This window comes from Prinia subflava, chromosome 5, assembly GCF_021018805.1.
Source record: "Prinia subflava isolate CZ2003 ecotype Zambia chromosome 5, Cam_Psub_1.2, whole genome shotgun sequence".
NCBI classification, from domain to species: Eukaryota; Metazoa; Chordata; class Aves; order Passeriformes; family Cisticolidae; genus Prinia; species Prinia subflava.
Window position 1 is genome coordinate 40,067,694 of NC_086251.1, and position 18,492 is coordinate 40,086,185.

Below are 18,492 nucleotides of genomic sequence, written 5' to 3' on the forward strand. Positions count from 1 at the left end.
ATCTTTGTCTAATATGGTAGCTCTGACGGGTCCTGGATTTCTGATCTGATGATAAGGCTGTGTTGTTACAGTGTAAGGAAAAAAGGATTGAGGTGACAAAAAGAGACATCTCTTCTATTTAAGTAAGTGAGGAAAAGATGATTGATAAAGAAAACTGAGCAATACAGAAACATTATATCCATTTTAAAATATTTTAATGTCAAAGTGCAAAATTCTCAGAAAACATTCCAAGTGGCAAGGATTTTTATTTTTTACATGGTTATTAGTGTCAGGTAAAGGGAGATCACTAAAGTGTGAAATACGCCATTCAAGATGCACCAGGCATTTGAGTGCAACATGCTGGCAGGCAATACCTAATCTTTTTTCTTCCAAAATCAATCTTTGATATCACAGCAGTCATACAGTCATACAGTCAAAACAATAATTCAAAGTGATGCACTGTTTAATTGCAACCTTCTTCATAACTTTGGTTGTTTTTTGGGTCAAATTAATGACAAATTGGTAAGATGTTGAATCACTTTCAAATCATGAAACTTGGGAGATTTTTTAATACAGGAAGACTATTGCTTCTTACTAATGGGGGGAAGAAGCAGAGCTGGTAGCAGGTGAATGAAGAATTAACACCAGAGAAAGACTTCCCTTTGAGTCTTCTCCCAAGGTGGGTCAAATCCTGGTATTTGTTTTTGTAGAAACACCTTGTTTGAAAGCATTCTAGCACAGTGGAAGGCAATCTCCCCTTTCTGTGTGCTTCTGTGGCATGAATGCAAGGAGTTGATAATTTAGGATGCATCTCTTCAATCTTTCATATCTACTTTTATCCAAAGATAGTGCTTGAACCTCTTTAACTTGTTTTGTTGCCCATTAAAGGGAAAGCACTCACGCAAGGGACACTTTTGAAGACTAAGGGAGGCTGCAGGGCTTGCTGGGCTGAACAAGACATGCTCTAAACAACAGTTGTTTCTTTTCCCTTTACTAAATTCTCCCATCTCACCCCACAGCAATTCTTAGGTGTCAGCTTAAACTATTAACTTCCTGAGGATTAACCTGGAGAATCTTGAACAAAAAAAGTCAAGGGCTGATTGATGGATTCTTCTGTGAGCTTTTATGTCACCACTCCCTTTGCACTCTGTTCCTCCTGAGGTACTCCTTCCTGTTCAGTACAGTCATCCTTTTCACCCCGAGGCTCGGGCAGCCTGCAGAAACAGTGATGATCTAATACCAGAAATGGTTTGCCCCGTGCATATGAAATAGGGATGCAGTCATAGGAATTCAGAGAGGGAAGCCACAATATTTAATAAGAGCACAGAAGTTGATGTAATTTTTCCTACACTAGGTTATAGAAACTGGAATGCATTCATGAACAAGGAAAATACTTCTAGTTACAGACAGAGGAGCTATACTGCATTTTTTTTATTACCTGTGAACATCAGATTCTTCTTCCAGCAAGTCAGGGGCATCTTTCCCTTTGTTCCTTACAAATTCTTCGCTTAGGCCAACCTGCTGGAGGGTGCGTCTGTAGCGACGCTCTGCTCCTTGACGAGCATCACGCTGTGAAATCAAAACTTACATAGTAAATACACAGAACTGGGGATTTCCCATCAAGTCAGCTTGTTTTGAAGTGCACATCTGACACTCCTAATGGGCACAAGAGGACAACACAACCTCCTGTCCAAAATTTTTGTAATCCATACAGTACACTACCAAAACTGAACATTAGGACAATGTCTAACATCTCTCAAAGCCAGAACTCATATTTTCCTGCTTCAGTTCTTTGTTTTATTCCTTTTTCTGTTCTCCTCCTTCTACCACCTTCCAGTCTTACCAGACTGGTATACTTGTGTCTGAGTCTGAACTCTGACGCTGAAATCAAAAATGTGCAGAAACAGAGTTGTGTGAAACCCTGTAAGCACGTTTGCTTTTAAGTGGTAAGAACTAACAACAGGGAAGTTAATAAATGGAGAGTGCCTGTGAAATGGCTTCATATCAGCTCAATTAAAAAACAAAACAAGCGTCTTGGCTCCTATATCCCCACTTCCTCCAAAGGAACTTTGCAAATCAATGTAGTCTGAGATGAGAATTTTCCAGAGGGACTGGCCAGTCCCTAAAGATTTAGGTGTTCTACATGGAAGGACAGAAACCTAGTATCAACATGAGTGAACACTATTGACAACGGTGAATTCTTACCAATCTGGTACATGGAAATATTACCAGTATTTATCACACATGTGTGTTCTCTGCCTCCATTATCAGAACAGAAAGCCTGAGCCAGGAGAGTACTTTCTGTTGAGAAATTTTAAATTAGCATATTGTCAATGTTTTATCACGGTCTCTAACCAGCTGTGGTTCCTGCAAGGACAGGGAACTGAAAGAAAAAACCCAGGGAAAAGATAGAGTACAGATTGTATCTTCACCTCAGGTGCAACAGAGATTTGCAGCTGGTACTGTGTGATGGGTGAGATGTGCTGAATGCAGCCCCAGATTGCAAAGCCTACAGGAGATAAAATTGACATAACCCATAATTAATGTTCCTCTGTAGCAGAGGAGAGGTTTTTAAGAGAAGAGGGAGAGGGTTTTAAGAAAAGGTTTTGCATGTCCAGATTGCAGTCTATGGTATTCAGGTGCAGAATAGGTATTTATTTAATTTCTAGTGTGGTAAGGCCTTGATTTTGATCAGACCATATACTGTGATTGCAATACATCCTAGGAACTGGCAAGCTCCTAGAAAAAAGCCTGAATGTTTTTTTTTCAAGTGGTAGGAAGGAACTTAAATTATACTTTGGTGGCTTTTCCATGTGTTATTTTGAATGCAGTCCAGAGGCTATGCAACTATTTATACCTTCTTATCCATGAATTAATTTGAATAAATGCCTGTCTGAAAAGAAAGACAACTTATCCTATTGCCCAGAAACACTCAGGGACTTTGACCAGTTACCTTGGTGACCTGTTCGAAGAGGAACGGTCTGTTCTTGACTCGCAGCTGCATTTCTTCCAGCTCCTTTCTGTATTCTTTTGTTCTGTCCTGCAATTTTTGCCTGAAATGGAAAAATTGCCTGTCTACTATAGGTTCCCTCTGACTGTAGCTGATCAGGAATGATGAATTCTCAGTGAGTGTTTCATTCTTTAAATCACTTTGGTAATTCTCTTGATTCTGAATTCTGGGGAAAAAACCACCCTATTGCTGACAAGTTATGGACCTATTAGCAAAGCTCTTTTAGACTGCAAGCAAGGAAACAGTGTTCAGATTTTTAGAAAAATTTGTCTCTTATGTGTTCTTTACCAAGTTACAAATTAGAGTTGACTGGCTTGTAGAAATTAGTTTGTACAAATGTTAATCTAAAGGAAACAGTTCTGTATGGAAGAAGTGTGGAATGGATACAACAGCCAAAAAAGATTAGGCTAGGAATGTTTTTAGACCCAATCTGTCCTAAAGAATTATCTGATGATCCTCAGTTACTAGAGCAAACAGTTATTTTTATGCAGAGTAGGATACTGACCTGTTCTGTTTTGATTTCTCCTTTTGTGTTTCCTCCAGACTTTTATGAGGATCCAGTGCTTTTGCTCGGCTATTTACAGACTTTTGCATAGCTTGACACTTCATTTTCTGTTTCTCCAGCCAATAAATTCCTTCTTTGTCTGCTTCCTTTTTTTTATCTTGGGCATATCTATACAGAAAAAAAACTACTGATGAGCCCATGTGGACTGCCAGATCACATGCTAGATGGGAATTTCATTTTTGTAGTCCTCTAAGGAGAAAAAACAAAATTTCAGCCATACAAGTGTGCAGTTTCCAAAGCAACTGGGAGACAGAGCAAGACTTAGCAAAGCAAGAAGACAGAGAAACATTTAGGAAATTTATTGTTGATGTGGTTGATGTGATGAGGGAAAACACTGGTGTTTTTTCCTCCATATTGTTCAGTAGTTGTACAGTCTAGTAGACAAACTTTTCTACCTACCTAATAGCTGATTCCCTCTTTCTAGTTGCATCTGTAATATACACAGGAAGGGTGTTGGAAGAGAGAGAGGAAAGTCCAGGCAGAGAGTGACTTTTTTGCACTGAAACCTTGGAAAGCTTCTGAGAATCCTGAAAGAAATGAAACTTCATTCAGTGTATTTGTTCACAGACAGTTGCTAGTGCAGAATCTCCTCTGTTATTTGCCTACCAAAGAGCTGGGTCATGAGAATGCCCTCACTCTTCTCTCTTCCACCAGCAGAGATTTACATGTAGATGGACTGAGGGACAAGGGGAAGGAGACATGATTAGAGCTATGAAAGGGTGACTGTGCCTTAGCTGTCATAGCTCATCCCATTGTGTAGAATTTTGTTCTCTTGTTTGGCCTAGACTTCTGCAGTACTCCCAATACAAGGGCAGAGGTAAAAGGATGTTAAGCATTAATAATTAAATGCCATAAACTTGAGAGGTTGGTATCTTGATAGGAGAAAGCAGTACCACAGAAATATCCTGGTATCTCACCTTTATCTTGTCATTAGCCTGCCTCTGCCTGGCATGGAGACTGGAGGTTCTTAGCTTGAATGGTTTACTACGAATTGGCTCTTTGGTTTCTTGTCTCCTTACTGTTTTCCTCTGAAATGCCCAGTAAAGTTCTTCAAAATCCGGTACTGTTGGATTAATCCTTGGTTTGAAGCTGAAACTTTTGTCCTGTAAGAAGCCAAGTCTTTCCTGCTTGGTTCTGGTGGCAGTTCGGGCCTGAGGCTCCCTCCGACAGTTGCTGGTATCTATGGGAGCTACGGAGCTCTTGAGCAAATCCTTCGCTCTCATCTGAATACGGATCTCCCTGTACAGTTCGGCTTCTAAAGGGGCAAAAGGAAAGCAAAGAGAAGAGTATGAGTGACATAAAAGCCTGTGAAAGTGCCACTGTCCAAGGCTAAACTTTCCATTATGATGGCAGCTACACATATAGGAGAGACCAAACATCCTATGCTCTCCTTATCTTCTTTTCAGCCCCTCTCTCCTCTGCCTCCCAAGGAAAAATAATTCAAAAATACCAGCAAAACTATGGTAGGGTCTCTTTCGTAGGCATTAATTTCTAGTTATCTCTTTTACTTACTGGAACAATAACTGAACAGGACTTCTATTCTTAGGGGGTACTGTTGGAACCCTAGAAGCTGAGAATTCTCAGGCTTTCAGTGGGTACCAGGTAACTTGTGCCCTTTGTCTCCTTTGTCTTGAAGAAATGTTAATCTTCCATACTAGTCTCATGCTTTTTATATGGGACTTACAGCCATGTTGACTGTGTGGTACACATGAGTTGTTCAAGTACACTTTTAATAGATGATGGCTTTTCTATGTAATCTCCAGCAGTAATTGTCAATATTGGAAAAGCTTTTAAGTAAGGAACAGTAGATGGATAGATCACATTTTGTGACTTTCATGACAAACTTTCCACAGAATATGTTTCAGATTATAGCACCAAACTGAACTCTTTCCCTGTGCAGCACTAAATATTTGTGAAAATACAGACAGTTAGCTGGGGGTTGGTTTTTTGCTTTTAGGGAAAAGAAATCAATACTGCTGTTTGCAAAATAAGATGGGTTTGAGTCAATTTATAGGTATTCATTGCCTGAAGTATGAAATGTTCATTTCTCCTCCCTTCTCATATGCCAGATAGAAATAGAACAATGGTTTGTCCTTTGCTACCTTTTACCTTTCTAATCTATTTAGGTTAGTACACCCCAACAGAACATTTTCTGATGAAAACTGGATCGGTGTATCCTCAAGGAGAAACTACTGGGAAACAGTAAAAAAGGAGAAAAGGATGAGAAAAGCCATGAGAATTATTAAGGGCTGGCTTAGTTCCCACATTCAAGTGTGAAGTCTGAATTGCTTACTTCAAACTTTCAACTGTGGTGGCTTAAGCCATCTGAAAGCAAGCAAGCATCAAAGGTTTCCCTGGCTGTCCTTCTGACTGGAATGCTCCTAGCACCTACTTCCCCTGTTTTAGCACTTGAGCCAGTGCAAGTGGAAAGGCAACTGGAAACATCAGAGAATGGCAGGAGAGACTGGACACTATCACTTGGAATCAAACTAATTGTCTGATTTAGCCTCAGGAAATATTTTTCTCATCTCCTAGGGGCTCTGCAGAATGTGCAGAATGGATCACTTAGGCAGGAATAAAATTGTCAGATCTAAGATACTGCATGGACCTTCGAGACCTATGGCACTACATCTGTCTTCACGTTTGTGCCACAAATCATCTCCGTCCCTTTAGTGTAACCAAAGGTATGGAATGCAGGGCAGGGAAAGGTTCCCAAACTGTGATGTCTGCAGCAAAATGGGTACAGAAATCTGTCTGAGGAGCTCAATGTGCCCATGATTTCTGGGGAGTGGAACAGAACTGCTGCTGCTGACACCGACACAAGACTACTAAACTTAGGGCACTCTACTGCAAGGGTATCTAAACAAAATGTAATGACCAGTGACACACAGGAGACTCCACAACACCAGGGGATGCTGGCCTTAGGCTCCAAGTAATGCCCTACGGGCCATGATGTTACCTCCCAGCATGGAGACAGCAAGGGACAAGCAGGGAGGTGCTTTTACAGAAAGAGCCCTGGCATGTTACCTTTGAGTTTATCTCCAAGAAGTGAGTCATAAGTAGATTTGGGAACTTTTTTACTGGCTTGCTTCTGTTTGGAGCTCTCATTTGGGGTTGCTGCTGTCAGGAATTTTTGTCTGATAGCTTCTTTCTTTTTCTCTTCCTTCTCCAGAAAACTGAAGGGCCGCTGTGTTGAAAGTAGCAGCTCCTTTCTTTTCTGTGTTGCTGCTTGCCTGCGAATCTCATTCTGCTCCATTATTTCCTGATAAAGGGGCAGAAACACATGGGCAGGTACAGGCTGTGCCCGGAATTGTTTCTGACATTCAGCTTCATCCTGGCTTTGCATTTTGTCTCTCTGTTTGTCTAGTTCAAGAAACATGTATGACTTCATCAACTCGGACTTTTTGCGAGCTTCCCGCAGTGTCATTTTGAAAGGCTGAGGGATGGTGATGGAAGGAATCCAGGGAGATGAAGCGCTTTTTGGCCTCAAGCGGGACTTAGGAAACAAGTGAGGCTTTTGCTGATCCCAGGTACTGTCTGAGGTGAGGTCGGTCAAAGAACTGGACTGCCTTATGTTACCAGATGTATGACTAAGACAAAGACATTATGAAGGGGAAATAAGTGAAATTATTAAAAAACAGAGTTAAAAGAAGGGAGACACTATTGATTGAGAGAAAGACACCATAGGCTGAGCTGGTTATTAAAATACAGGCCTAGGGTTTGTCATTTTCAGGCTCCATATTTTGCTTTGCTACCAAAGTTCATAAGCAGAGCTTTGCTTGTTTTGTTTTCCATGTACAAAATGGAAGTTAGGCCTACTTAGCTTTATCATGCAATTTTTATGCTGCTAGCACTCTACTGCCAGAAAGGTCACAAGCAAACCATAAAGTTCCAGCTTTAGGGTTGTCTTGCTAATAGCTACTCAACATAACAGACAAATGCAGGAGAGGCAGTCAGGCACACAGATGCACAAATCCTAACAGTGCCAAACACTAGCATTCCTGGGAATGTCATTACAAGAAACTGCTTTAATGTTACGTTTGAGAGGTTCAGCTAGAAACTTTGTACCTGAGATGACGACCGTATTATTGATAATAAGAAAAAAATCCAGCTGAGACTATCCTGGGTCTGATTAAAATAGCAAGCTTCACATAGGATGTCTGAGGGTAATTGTGAAAGTGAGTGAAACTTAAGAGATTTTAGGGAAGGAATAAATGCAGGCAAAGGGAAGGATCAAGGTGAATCACAGTGGACCAAGAACAGGAAAGGGAAAAAAGGGGAGGAGACAGAAGGTGCAGATCATGTGTGAACAGACTCCTGATCAATCCACTTGCTGGTGATGGCTGCAGTCTCTTCTTCATAAACTATTTCCTTTGTAAGAGTGTGTGTGACCTGCTAGTGAATGCCAAGCTAGACTAACCACAAGGAAAGTTGGCTGAGAGCTGGACCTTGGAAAGACCGCAGCTCTGAAGACTGGACACTGGATAGAAATGTGTGTGATCTGCTGCACATTTTAAGCATGATTAGCTGATGAATGAGGTGGGGATTTGTGCTGTTCGTGTTTGATGTGAATGCTGCTTACGTGGGCACCTACTGACCCCATCCTCCCTGCTGTGACTACACTTGTGGCCAGTGTTTTGGCACTACACACGTGCATTTTGGGACTTCATGCTCCGCCTCCTCAGTGGCCAGAAGGATGAGGAATCCTGCACCCCATCCTACCATCCTTACCAGGAGTCATCCTACCTGAGAGCCTCCCTCAGCTTCTCACGCAGAACTTCCGCCTCCCTCCTGAAACCCTCCAGCTCCTCATCTTCTTCGAGCACCCCGAGGTCACCCCATAACTCTGCCTGGCACGGTGCGCCCGCTTCTAACGGAGACCGCCGGCCCCCCATCCCGGGAGGCTGCTCCTTGCCCGGCGGCGGGAAGCGCAGGAGTCGGCGTGTTACAGCCTGAGGGGATGTCGCGTCACCTGGAAGAAATAAAATAAAGGGGGGAGTGCCTGTTTCGGGGTTGCGACCCCGCCTCCCCGCCCGGGAGCGCCGCGGCCGAGCCCCCGCTCGTCTGCGGGCCACCGCCTCAGCCCGCCCCGCCCACCCCCGGCCTGCACCAATCAGCGCGGCCAGCAGCGCTCGGGCCCGCCCACCCGGCCTCACGCAGCCAATCAGACGCGAGGCCGGCGGCGCGCACGCCGTTGTCATGGTTCCGCGGCGCCACTTCCGCGGCCGTCAGTTCCGCGGCGATGGCGGCGCTGCGCGGGCGGGCGCTGCTGGCCCCGCTCGGGGCGCGGCTGAGGGCCGGGCCCCGCGCCCCGCTCCGCTCCGCCGCCGCCGCCGCCGCCGCCCCGCCGCTCTACGATGTGGTGGTGTCGGGCGGGGGCATGGTCGGGAGCGCCATGGCCGCCGTGCTGGGTAAGGCTGCCCCACTCACCCACAGTGCGACCCTGTGTTACCTCAATGGCCAGGATCCTGCTGTGGGGTCTCCTTGCTCCTGCGTCCTCGTGTGACAACGCTCTAAAGTTGAGTTAAAGCTGTCTGGTGAGCTGATCAGTGAGGAGCCTAGCCATGTCAGTGTGTGTGCACAGCTGTAGATGGAGCCATTAATTAGAGGTTTATAGACTGTAGTGTTTCTGTCAAACATGCTCAACCTTAAATAGATGATGGGTAATATCACCCATAGCTGAAAATGCTTTTCTGATTCTAGAGTCACATAATGGGTTGGAAGGGACCTTAACTCTCACCGAGTTCCAGCTCCCTGCTGTGTGCAGGGACACCTTCCATAGGCCAGGTTGCTCTGAGCCACATCCAGCCTGGCCTCAAACACCTCCAGGGCTGGGACATTCACAACTTCTCTGAGCAACCTGTTCCAGTGTCTCACCACCTCAGGGCAAAGAACTTCCTCCTAATATCTAGTCTAAACCTACTCTCTTTTACTTTGAATCCATTCCCCCTCGTCCTGTCACTACATGATCTTGTAAAAAGTCCTTTTTTGTCTCTCCTGTGGGCTGCCTTCAGGCAGGTACTGTAAGGCCACAATTCAGTCACCCCTAAGCCATCTCTTTCCCAGGCTGAACAAACCCAGTTCTCCCAGCCTTTCCTTGTAGGAGTGGTGCTCCATCCATCTAATCATTATTATCTGATCCCAAGTTTCATTTTCTAACCCTGTATTTTAAACAGTGGAATAGCAAGTTAGAACGGATTTCTCCTTGCTTTGTATCATTAGAGATCCTGAGAGTCCTGGTTGCTTCTTTATCTGCACCATGGATTTAGAAGGGTGCTGTAGGGACAGAAACGTAAAAAAGTAGTGCACAGAAGATCAAAGATCCTGAGCAATAAGTGCTTTGCAAGTTTAAGGGTTTACCTTGCAAGCTTATGTTCTGCTTGTATTGTTAAACAAGAGCACGGTGGATTTGAGACAGCGTAAGGATCCCCTCCAGCAGTGACATCTAAGGCTGACAAGCAGGTTGGGGACCTCTCAGGAGATGAGGTTATTACTGTACGTAATCTAGAAAATATGCCCAGAACACTGCTGTCTTGAGGGCTGCTGTAGTAGTGAACTCCAGATGTTGCAAGGACACCACTTCTGTCCTCAGTACCTTCTGCATCTGTAGTGGTTGGGATGCTGCAAGTGTGGCCAGCTCAGCTGCACTTGAGTCTTCCTTTTTTTTCAATTCTCTTTAACTGGAAGTTTAAAGTCTAAACTCCCTATGCTATTCCATTGTCAGAATGTAAGGATAGAGAAAATATTAATGTAATTGCTGCGTATCACAGAAGTTTTATTTTGGTCTCTTCTTCTAAAAGGATAATTTGTATTTAAGCTCTGGAATATGTTCTGTGCATGGAGTAAACACTGAAGATTTCAATTGATAATACTCCAGTAATTAATTTTCATTGAAAAATGGCACACATTTGTACAAAAATGTAAGCTTTATGTAAAAGGAAAATATGTAATCCTTACTTTAGCTGCACAAGGGTTGTCCATCTCAGTTACAGGACTGTAGTCATAAAACCTTAACATACACAAGTTTACCTGCCTGGTCAAAACCTGTATTGTGTATGTATTTCTTTATTAAGTGTTGCATCTACTCTGTCTTATTACAAAAAACTCAGATGTTTTGTTTTTGAGATTTTTGGCAGGAATATTGTAACAAACCATGTATTTACTTATTTTAGGCCATGATATCCACTTCCATGATAAAAAGATTGCTTTGCTGGAGGCTGGTCCTAGGAAAGACTATGATCACATGCCAGACAGTTACAGTAACAGGGTCAGTTCCATCTCCCCAGGATCAGCAACCCTCCTAAGCAGTAAGTATGATTTTATTGTTTGCATTTTTAACATTTATATTTTAGCTTGTTTTGTTTATACAAAACCCCTTTTGACCATGTGCTGCCTTCACCCTAATATCAGTAGAATTATTTGCCTTTGTCTCTGCATGCTGAGTTGTGGTTATTAAATCCAAATTCTCTTGATAACAGGGATCTGTGTTCTGGTATCTTGGTCTGAATTGTTGTTATGTAAATATTTGTGACTTTAGGCTAGTGAAAGGTTGTAAGGTGCTGTCTACAGCACCTGGAGTGTTCTATTCACAAAAGGAACTTAGTGCTTTGTAATCTGGTAATTCAGTCCTCAATTAATGAGGATTAATTGTAATTTTAAAGAGATATTTGAGCCTTGATTCTTTATGGAGAAAGCAATGTTCTGTACAATAATGGCTGTGTGTTTGTGTCTGTTTTATTACCCAGTGATGGGACAGTAAGAGTTGTCTGTTAGGTCAGAGGTTCATGGAGAGCTCTTGTTTCTCTCCTGCTGGTGTGTGTTAACAGTAAAACAATGTGATTCTGGAGCTGTGACAGCACCGAGGCAGACCTGGCCCTATCTGGGGACAGTGCAAGCCAAGCCTGAGCATAGTCAGGGAAGGGTGGAGGAGAGGATGGGGTGAGCTTCTGTTTTGTTTTGGTCTCAGTGTCACAGGTGAACCTGTATCTCCAGGTATTTGTGTCCTTTTTCTGTTTCAGGCTGTGGTGCCTGGGATCATGTCTGCAGCCTGAGACTCAAACCCTTCCGGCGAATGCAGGTGCCTGACTTAGGGCTGCAGATACACCACGTGTCTGGCTACTCTGAATTCTCAAAAGTACTTTCATCAGTGATACAAAGGTTTTTCTTTCTATGGTAAAGGGCAGGTCATGCTTATGTTCATTTCTGTCCCTTTTTTGTGGGTAGCAGTCTGCTCAGAAACACCTCAGGGTCTTGATGTTACAGGCTGAAAGGTGGATTGCTAATGACAGTTGTAGATATTGAGACATGGGTATTAGGCAGGAAATAATGGTAAAGGGTGTATTGGTTTGGCTGGGATGGAGTTTCTCCTCTTCATGGTAGCTTGCATAGGACAGTGTTTCAGGTTTGTGTTGAAAAGTGCTGATAACACAGGGATGTTTTAGCTGTTGCTGAGCAGCACTTACACGTGCCAGGGCTGTGTCTGTTTCTCACACTGCCCTGCCAGTGAGCAGGCTGGGGGTGCACAAGGAGCTGGCGGGGTACACAGGCTGGACAACTGACCCTGACTGATAATCCATACTGTATGTATCATGCTCAGCAATAAAAGCTCAGGAAAAGAAGAAGGAAAGATGGGAAGTTTGGAGGGATGGCATTTGTCTTCCCAGGTAACCATTATGCTTGATGGGGCCCTGCTTTCCTGGGTATGGCTAAATACCTACTTGCCCTTGGGAAGCAGTGAATTAATTCCTTGGTTTGCTTTGCTTGCACATGTGGCTTTTGCTTTTCCTATTAACCTGTGTTTACCTCAAGCCATGAGTTTTGTACTTTCACCCTTCCAGTTTTCTTCCCCATCCCAGTGCAGGGGAGTAAGGAAGCAGCTGCATGGGACTGAGCTGCCTGCTGGGGTTGACCTACAGCAAGGTTGTAGGGTGGCTTTATATGTCAATTATGTAACAGGAAAGTAGGGATAAAAAACTTGACTTGGAATTACTTTTTGAGCTTAAGCTAAATCATTTAATGAAATTAGTTCTGTGGTGCACTTTAGTAGCTGGGAATGAACAGTTATCCAGGGTGTGTCCTCTAGTTCTGTATTTCTAGATTACTGTGGTTTTTTGCTGTTAAGTCCCTGAAATGGACTTGTTTATCACAGAGCTTCATGTAACGTATTTTTTCTTTGTAGGTGTGGGATGCTTGTTCAGAAGCCATGATCGTTTTTGAGAAAGATGACTTAGATGACATGGGTTACATAGTGGAGAATGATGTCATTGTGTCTGCTCTCACAAAGCAGTTAGATGCAGTAGCAGGTAGTGGACAACTTCTTCAATGTTTTATTTCTTGCCGATAGCTTTCAGTTACTTGCCTTCTATTATGTGTACTAAGTCTTGAGAGGGAAAAATTTGTCTAAGAAGTAACTCTTGAGAAATGGACAGCTTCTGGAATTGGGAAGGGAGGGAGAAATCTGCCTTCCAAAGGCTACAGAGCAGGAAAGCATTTGCAAACGTGGTTCTCCAGAATACAGTCTCTCCAAAATTGGACTTAATTAAAAGATCTGTAGCTCCTTGTCCAGAGCAGGCCTTGCAGTGACAAGGGGTTGTCCATATCTGTTCTTTCAGGGTGCCTTGAGAACTGCAGGGTGAGCTCCTAGGGTGGTGCTAAGGCAGGCGTGGCCGTGGCTGTTGTAGCAATGTTTCCTTTCTGCGTGTCAGTGTCCTGCTGTGACCGTGGCACTCTGTGTTCCCATCAGACCGTGTGGAGGTGTTCTACAGGAGCAGAGCAGTGGGGTACACCTGGCCCCTTCCTTCACACAGCTGTGACACAAGCCCATGGGTCCAAGTTGAGTTAGCTGATGGACGCAGACTTCAGACCAAGCTGCTGGTAACTAAGCTCTTAATTCCTGTTGATAAGGCATCATCTCTAATCCAAGTCCTTTCCACTGGACTTAGTTCTGATTTTGTGTGTGCTGCTCCACCCACGTGGAGTGCTAGAGTGAGGTGAGTGGCTAACCCTGTCAGAGAGGTGTGGGATACTGGGCATGGCCTTCTCTGCCTGATGCAAGGAGATGCTGCTGAATTCGAGAAGAGCAGAAGGAGACACCTATTCTGGTTTCGGGGGATTTTTTTTTTTTCTGAATGAACAGACAATATATAGATGCAGGCTGAAGATTTTAGAGTGAAATACTAGCTCCTAGTCTTTCTAGGAGCTGCTGAAGAAGTTGCTTTGCATCTCTTTGTTTTACAGATTGGTGCAGATGGTCATAACTCTGTGGTCCGGAAGGAAGCTGAAATTAAGAACATTGAACATCAGTATGACCAGTCAGCTGTGGTGGCAACTCTCCATTTATCTGAGGTAAAATTCTGCTAAACTGACTCTTCCATAAGCAGCAGAACTTAAGAGGATGATCTGGCTTGCTGTCCACTTGCTTCTTTCCACTGTAGGCCACAGACAACAATGTAGCATGGCAGCGGTTCCTTCCCACCGGGCCAATTGCACTTCTTCCGGTAAGGGGTCTGTATTTTTTAAATGTTTTTTTTTAATTTTTGTATTCTAGTAACTTTTTTTCTGTCCATGCCTTTCTGTGTTGGTTCTGGTCCTTAAGAATTTGCACATCTGCCCTTTACTCTTAATTTATTGTGTTTTCCCTTCCAGCCGTCTCACTTTATCCTTGGCATTTCCCAGTTGTAACAAGTTGGGCTGGAACTGTAATTTTCAGAGGGACTGGTGTGAGGTGGGGCAGTGGGGAAATCTTTGCACTGAATATTTATTTTTTCTTCTTTTTCTCTTGATATTTACCCTTGACATTCTCTTAAACTAGCTGTCTGACACTGCCAGCTCTCTGGTCTGGTCTACGTCTCATGACCATGCATCGGAACTTCTCACCATGGATGAGGAAAGCTTTGTGGATAGCATCAACTCTGCCTTTGTGAGTATCAGCCTTGTGGCAGGGAAGAGGCCTTAAGAAATAGAATGGAATCCTGTAGCTTAAACTACAGTAACAGGAGAGGTGAATTCTGAAGTTCCTTCCTCTGGTGAGAATGATACTAAAGAGGCACTTAGCAGAGAAAAGATGAGCCCTTGGGACTGAACTAGGTTAGTTCTGAAAGTCACAGAAGTTAACCTAAATTTCCAAAAGGTAGGAGGAGGAGGCTCATCTTAGTTGGAAATTTGTATGTCCTAAAATGGTGAAGATAGTTTTTTTTACTGTATAGTTTTGTTAGAGTTTTAAGTGGTTAAAATTCAATATTTGGAACTCAGATTTTTTTCAGCTGGGTTCTTTTAAGGCTCTAGTTTGGGTCAACTTCCAAAGATTTGTTTGTCTCTTTCAGTGGAGCAACATAAATCACTCAGACTTCATTGACACTGCCGGGGCCATGTTCCGTTCTGCCATTTCTCTGCTGAAGCCCTCAGGGACTGCAGTCCGCCAGCTGCCCCCAAGTGTTGCTAAAGTGGATCCAGAGAGCCGAGCCGCGTTCCCTCTGGGGATGGGGCACGCGACGCACTACGTCCAGCACCGCGTGGCTCTCATCGGGTACGGCCTCACGGGCACCCTTGGGTGGCACGTGCTTAGGAATGACGTGAGGATAGCAGCTCCCAGTCAGCAAATTAGATGATAGAAATAATACAGAGTTCCAGTTTGACTTTACCCAGGTCCAGTTTGTTTTGTGTGTTCTCGTGTCCTTTTGTATGAGTTGCTTTCTGCCCATTATCTGTGCTTTCTGTGTAAATTGAAAGGTAATTACCGCCAGTGAAACAATCCAGTATCTCATGCTGGATTTGTACTGCCCCTTACATTGTACCAGCCATTCTATGCACCAGTTTGAGTTTTAAACTCACCTTTCTTGAACACAAATGACAAAAATTACTCCATGTGAGATGTCAGAGACTTTTGTAAGGTGGCATATTCAAACAGGAAAATACGTCATTTCTTATATTCTAAGGTCACATGTACTTTCTCCTGTGCCCCAGCTGCAGTATGGTGGTAGCTTTTAGTAACTCTTGGATGCTGTGCTACACCTCTGTGTGGTACACTTTTCATCTTTCCCACCTGTGAACCACTCTATGCTTGGGAGCACGCTGTGCTTTATAGCTTGGTAAAGTACATGATCTTGCATTTCATATCAAAACTTCATTTCATTTCTCTAACTTTGTGACTCCCATATCAATGTTTGTCTTTGAGCTTTACAGGTAAGTCTGTTCATAGAAGAACTCGATTTTGTTTCTATTCAATGATAATCCCACCTCTCCTTTATACTCGTGATGTCTGTTCACTTTGTGTTTGTGCAATGTGCCATTGACAGAGCTCCTGTGGGGCCGAGGTCACTTACAGAAACATAAAGGTCTGTTCCACGTGTGATCTGAGAGGACTTTGGCTAGTCACCTCTTTATAATTTTTCCTTTCAGACCTGCTTTTTGTTACCTCCCCTTTGTCTTGCTCCTTACAACTGGAGAGGCAGTCAGGTAGTTCAGCATAGCATGCAAGGAGGTACTGGATAAAGCACATATGCTGCTCTAAGGTGGTTCATTGCAAAGAGGTGAGGAGTGCTACACTGATCCCCTCTTGGGTTTGTCAGCCACTGTGCCTTTCTTCAAGAAGGGAAATAAATTTCTGTCTTCTCCTGCTCCAGGGATGCAGCACACAGAGTCCACCCACTTGCAGGACAAGGAGTGAACCTGGGCTTTGGTGATATTGCATGTTTAGCTCATCACCTCAGTGCCGCAGCCTTCAACGGGAGTGATCTGGGTAAGGATCCAAGCCAAGGTAGTGGCAGCAAGGGATCAGTCTTGCAGGCCTTTGCTGCTGGTTAAGCATGCTGCTGTCTTGTGTTTGAAAGCTTTGTTGAAGCAAAGCTGTTCTGATGTCCACTGGCTGTGGAGCAGTTCACGATTCCTGGATGCAGTTTCCATCCCACAAATCTTAAAGCTGCTTTAAAAAAAACAAAGCTCTGCAGGATGGCAGTTAGAGATGTGGTTAGATGAAGAGCACTAGCTCTTGGAAGGAGGTCTTTATTGAGATGGACCATTTCTCTGTTCTCTTTCAGTTGACAAAGGAAACTGCTCTATAGATAAGATGCACAATTCTTTGTGGTACATCAAGTGTAATAGAAACATTCCATTTTCTCTTTCAGGCTCCTTAAAACACCTCCTCAAGTTTGAAACAGAACGTCAGAGGCATAATGTCTCCTTGATAGCTGCTACTGATGTGCTAAAAAGGCTGTACTCTACCACACTGCCTCCTCTGGTGTTGCTGAGGACGTGGGGATTGCAAGCAACAAATGCCCTGCCTCCTGTCAAAGTAAGGATCTCACTTCAGTGAGGGCTGTAGGAATTACCCAAAACTATTCAGGAAATATGCACAAAATGTAGAGATCTGTGTTTGTTTTAAATGAAACATTTTTGGTTGGAAAATACTAGTTTAAACTGGGGGGTTTGTGTCCTGAATGGGCCTGAGGAGTTCCTAAATAACTGATGGCTCAGTAGTGATGTGGTTTTTTTTTCCTACAGCAAAAGAGAATATAAAAGATCTGAGTGTCTTACATTCTGTACCAGTGATTAGGAGTTAAAGGTCATTAGAAATCTTCAGCTTTATTTTGCTATGGAATTAAAATGTCAAACCTTGAATTGTATTCCAGAATGCACAGAAAAAGCAGGCCTGTGAAGACACATCTTCACTAAGACATTGGGTGACTTCATAGCTGCAGTGTGCAGCCCACACTTTCCTGTTTCTGTGCTGTTTTGCCTTGTGAACTGTTCCCTCATGGCAGAAGTTCAGTTCTCTAAAATGGAAATTACCTGAGGAAGGCAGTGGTGAGGAGTTTCTGTCTTATAAACAGAGCCTCTGTTTGCAGTGTACCTGCCTGAACTCCTCACCCTCTTGACCTGGTTGCTGGATTTTTGTGAGGTTCCTTAAGCCCTCTGCTCTCAAAGCTCCCAAGCACCAGCAAATTAGATTCTCATTTTTGGATTTCAGTAATTATTTTGTTTATTCTCCATCTTCATATTGAACAGAGGTGCCCTGTTTCCTTTCTGTTATGGTCACAGCTGAGACATTTCCTCAACTGAAAATCAGTACATTCCTAAGGCAGAGCAGCTGCCACTGGCATGGTGTCTTCATAAGGAAGACTATGCTGCTGCTTCAGCACTCAGAATTTTTTTTTATCTTTCTCTGTTTAAAAGGAAAAAACAAACAAAGATGTCTTTTCTGAGCACAGAACCCATTGGTGATAGTAGTTTTGTGCTACTTGGGAAGGAAGGGAATGATACAGTTTTGTTAATTTTCTAGGACATAGGGGTAGGTTCTCTGCATGTGGCTAGAAAGACCAGCTAAGAACTGTTGTTCATTTACAGGAAAGGGAAGGTGCCTAAAGGTTCTTTCTAGAACACATGCTTATTAATTACTTCTCTTTTTCTTCTCTTTTAGGAGCAAATCATGGCTTTTGCCAGCAGGTGATCTGTTGTCAGTCTGCCTGTCAGCAACTTGCCTATGAATGCATTGCCCTTAAAAAGGACTTGAATCTTTGAATTGTTATTTTAATTTACAATAAAACTGAGGGATTGAGGTGTGTATTACATCATCCACTGGTTTATGGAAAAGATGGCTCATTTGTCTCCTCAAGAGGATTTAGGGTTTCTTTCCATGATGTCTTCAGCGACAGAATGAAATGTACAGTGTGCCTTTAGATTGGGCCTCCTGAATTGAAGACTGAGATGCAAACAGCTGTCTGTCTTTTGGCTAACACAGCGCTGAATTTTGCCAACGGCTGCTTAATTTTTAACAGCTTCTGCTGCTTAATTACTTTCAGTTTCTTCTGCTATGATTTCTAGAGCTGTAACGTCACTCCTGGGTTCTTGGCACCTCAGCTCAGACAGAAGGGGTAGTTTGCAGCACAGGGAGAAAACACGTGGTGGCAGATATATTTTAAAACTCTGTCTGTCGTTCTTTCAC

The 18,492-nt window shown here is 43.4% G+C and overlaps 2 protein-coding genes across 4 annotated transcripts; one reads left to right on the forward strand and one right to left on the reverse strand.

Moving 5' to 3' along the window:
• Positions 1-556: 556 nt before the first annotated feature.
• Positions 557-8,684, reverse strand: FAM161B (FAM161 centrosomal protein B). Of its 2 annotated transcripts, XR_010080561.1 has the most exons (9): positions 8,301-8,684; positions 6,582-7,144; positions 4,472-4,809; positions 3,954-4,081; positions 3,495-3,662; positions 2,933-3,032; positions 2,412-2,488; positions 1,418-1,548; positions 557-1,193 (listed from the first exon to the last, which is right to left on the reverse strand). XR_010080561.1 is itself a non-coding variant. In XM_063398960.1 (8 exons), the coding sequence occupies exons 1-8, from the start codon at positions 8,447-8,449 to the stop codon at positions 1,103-1,105; spliced, it is 1,668 nt and encodes a 555-aa protein (XP_063255030.1). In that variant the 5' UTR covers positions 8,450-8,662; the 3' UTR covers positions 557-1,102. The 2 variants fall into 2 exon arrangements, 1 of the variants encoding a protein (XP_063255030.1); XM_063398960.1 differs by lacking the exon at positions 2,412-2,488 and having other exon boundaries at positions 8,301-8,662.
• Positions 8,685-8,780: 96 nt separating this feature from the next.
• On the forward strand, positions 8,781-18,121 carry COQ6 (coenzyme Q6, monooxygenase). Of its 2 annotated transcripts, none has more exons than XM_063398965.1 (12): positions 8,781-8,965; positions 10,727-10,861; positions 11,573-11,688; positions 12,733-12,856; positions 13,297-13,427; positions 13,791-13,898; positions 13,988-14,050; positions 14,365-14,472; positions 14,876-15,078; positions 16,175-16,290; positions 16,676-16,842; positions 17,968-18,121. In XM_063398965.1, the coding sequence occupies exons 1-12, from the start codon at positions 8,797-8,799 to the stop codon at positions 17,995-17,997; spliced, it is 1,470 nt and encodes a 489-aa protein (XP_063255035.1). In that variant the 5' UTR covers positions 8,781-8,796; the 3' UTR covers positions 17,998-18,121. The 2 variants fall into 2 exon arrangements, with proteins under 2 accessions (XP_063255035.1, XP_063255036.1); XM_063398966.1 differs by having other exon boundaries at positions 11,573-11,631.
• The last annotated feature ends 371 nt before the right edge of the window (positions 18,122-18,492 follow it).

Bases quoted from the DNA above. Each gene is read 5' to 3' on its own strand.
- FAM161B (XM_063398960.1), bottom strand. From the start codon at position 8,449: ATGGGGGGCCGGCGGTCTCCGTTAGAAGCGGGCGCACCGTGCCAGGCA. The intron at 4,082-4,471 runs GTGAGATACCAG...CATTTCTTTCAG, and splicing joins AGGCTAATGACAAGATAAAG to GATTCTCAGAAGCTTTCCAA. The intron at 3,663-3,953 runs GTAGGTAGAAAA...TTTTCTGTATAG, and splicing joins AAGAGGGAATCAGCTATTAG to ATATGCCCAAGATAAAAAAA.
- COQ6 (XM_063398965.1), top strand. From the start codon at position 8,797: ATGGCGGCGCTGCGCGGGCGGGCGCTGCTGGCCCCGCTCGGGGCGCGG. The intron at 13,428-13,790 runs GTAACTAAGCTC...TTTGTTTTACAG, and splicing joins GACTTCAGACCAAGCTGCTG to ATTGGTGCAGATGGTCATAA. The intron at 14,473-14,875 runs GTGAGTATCAGC...TGTCTCTTTCAG, and splicing joins ATAGCATCAACTCTGCCTTT to TGGAGCAACATAAATCACTC.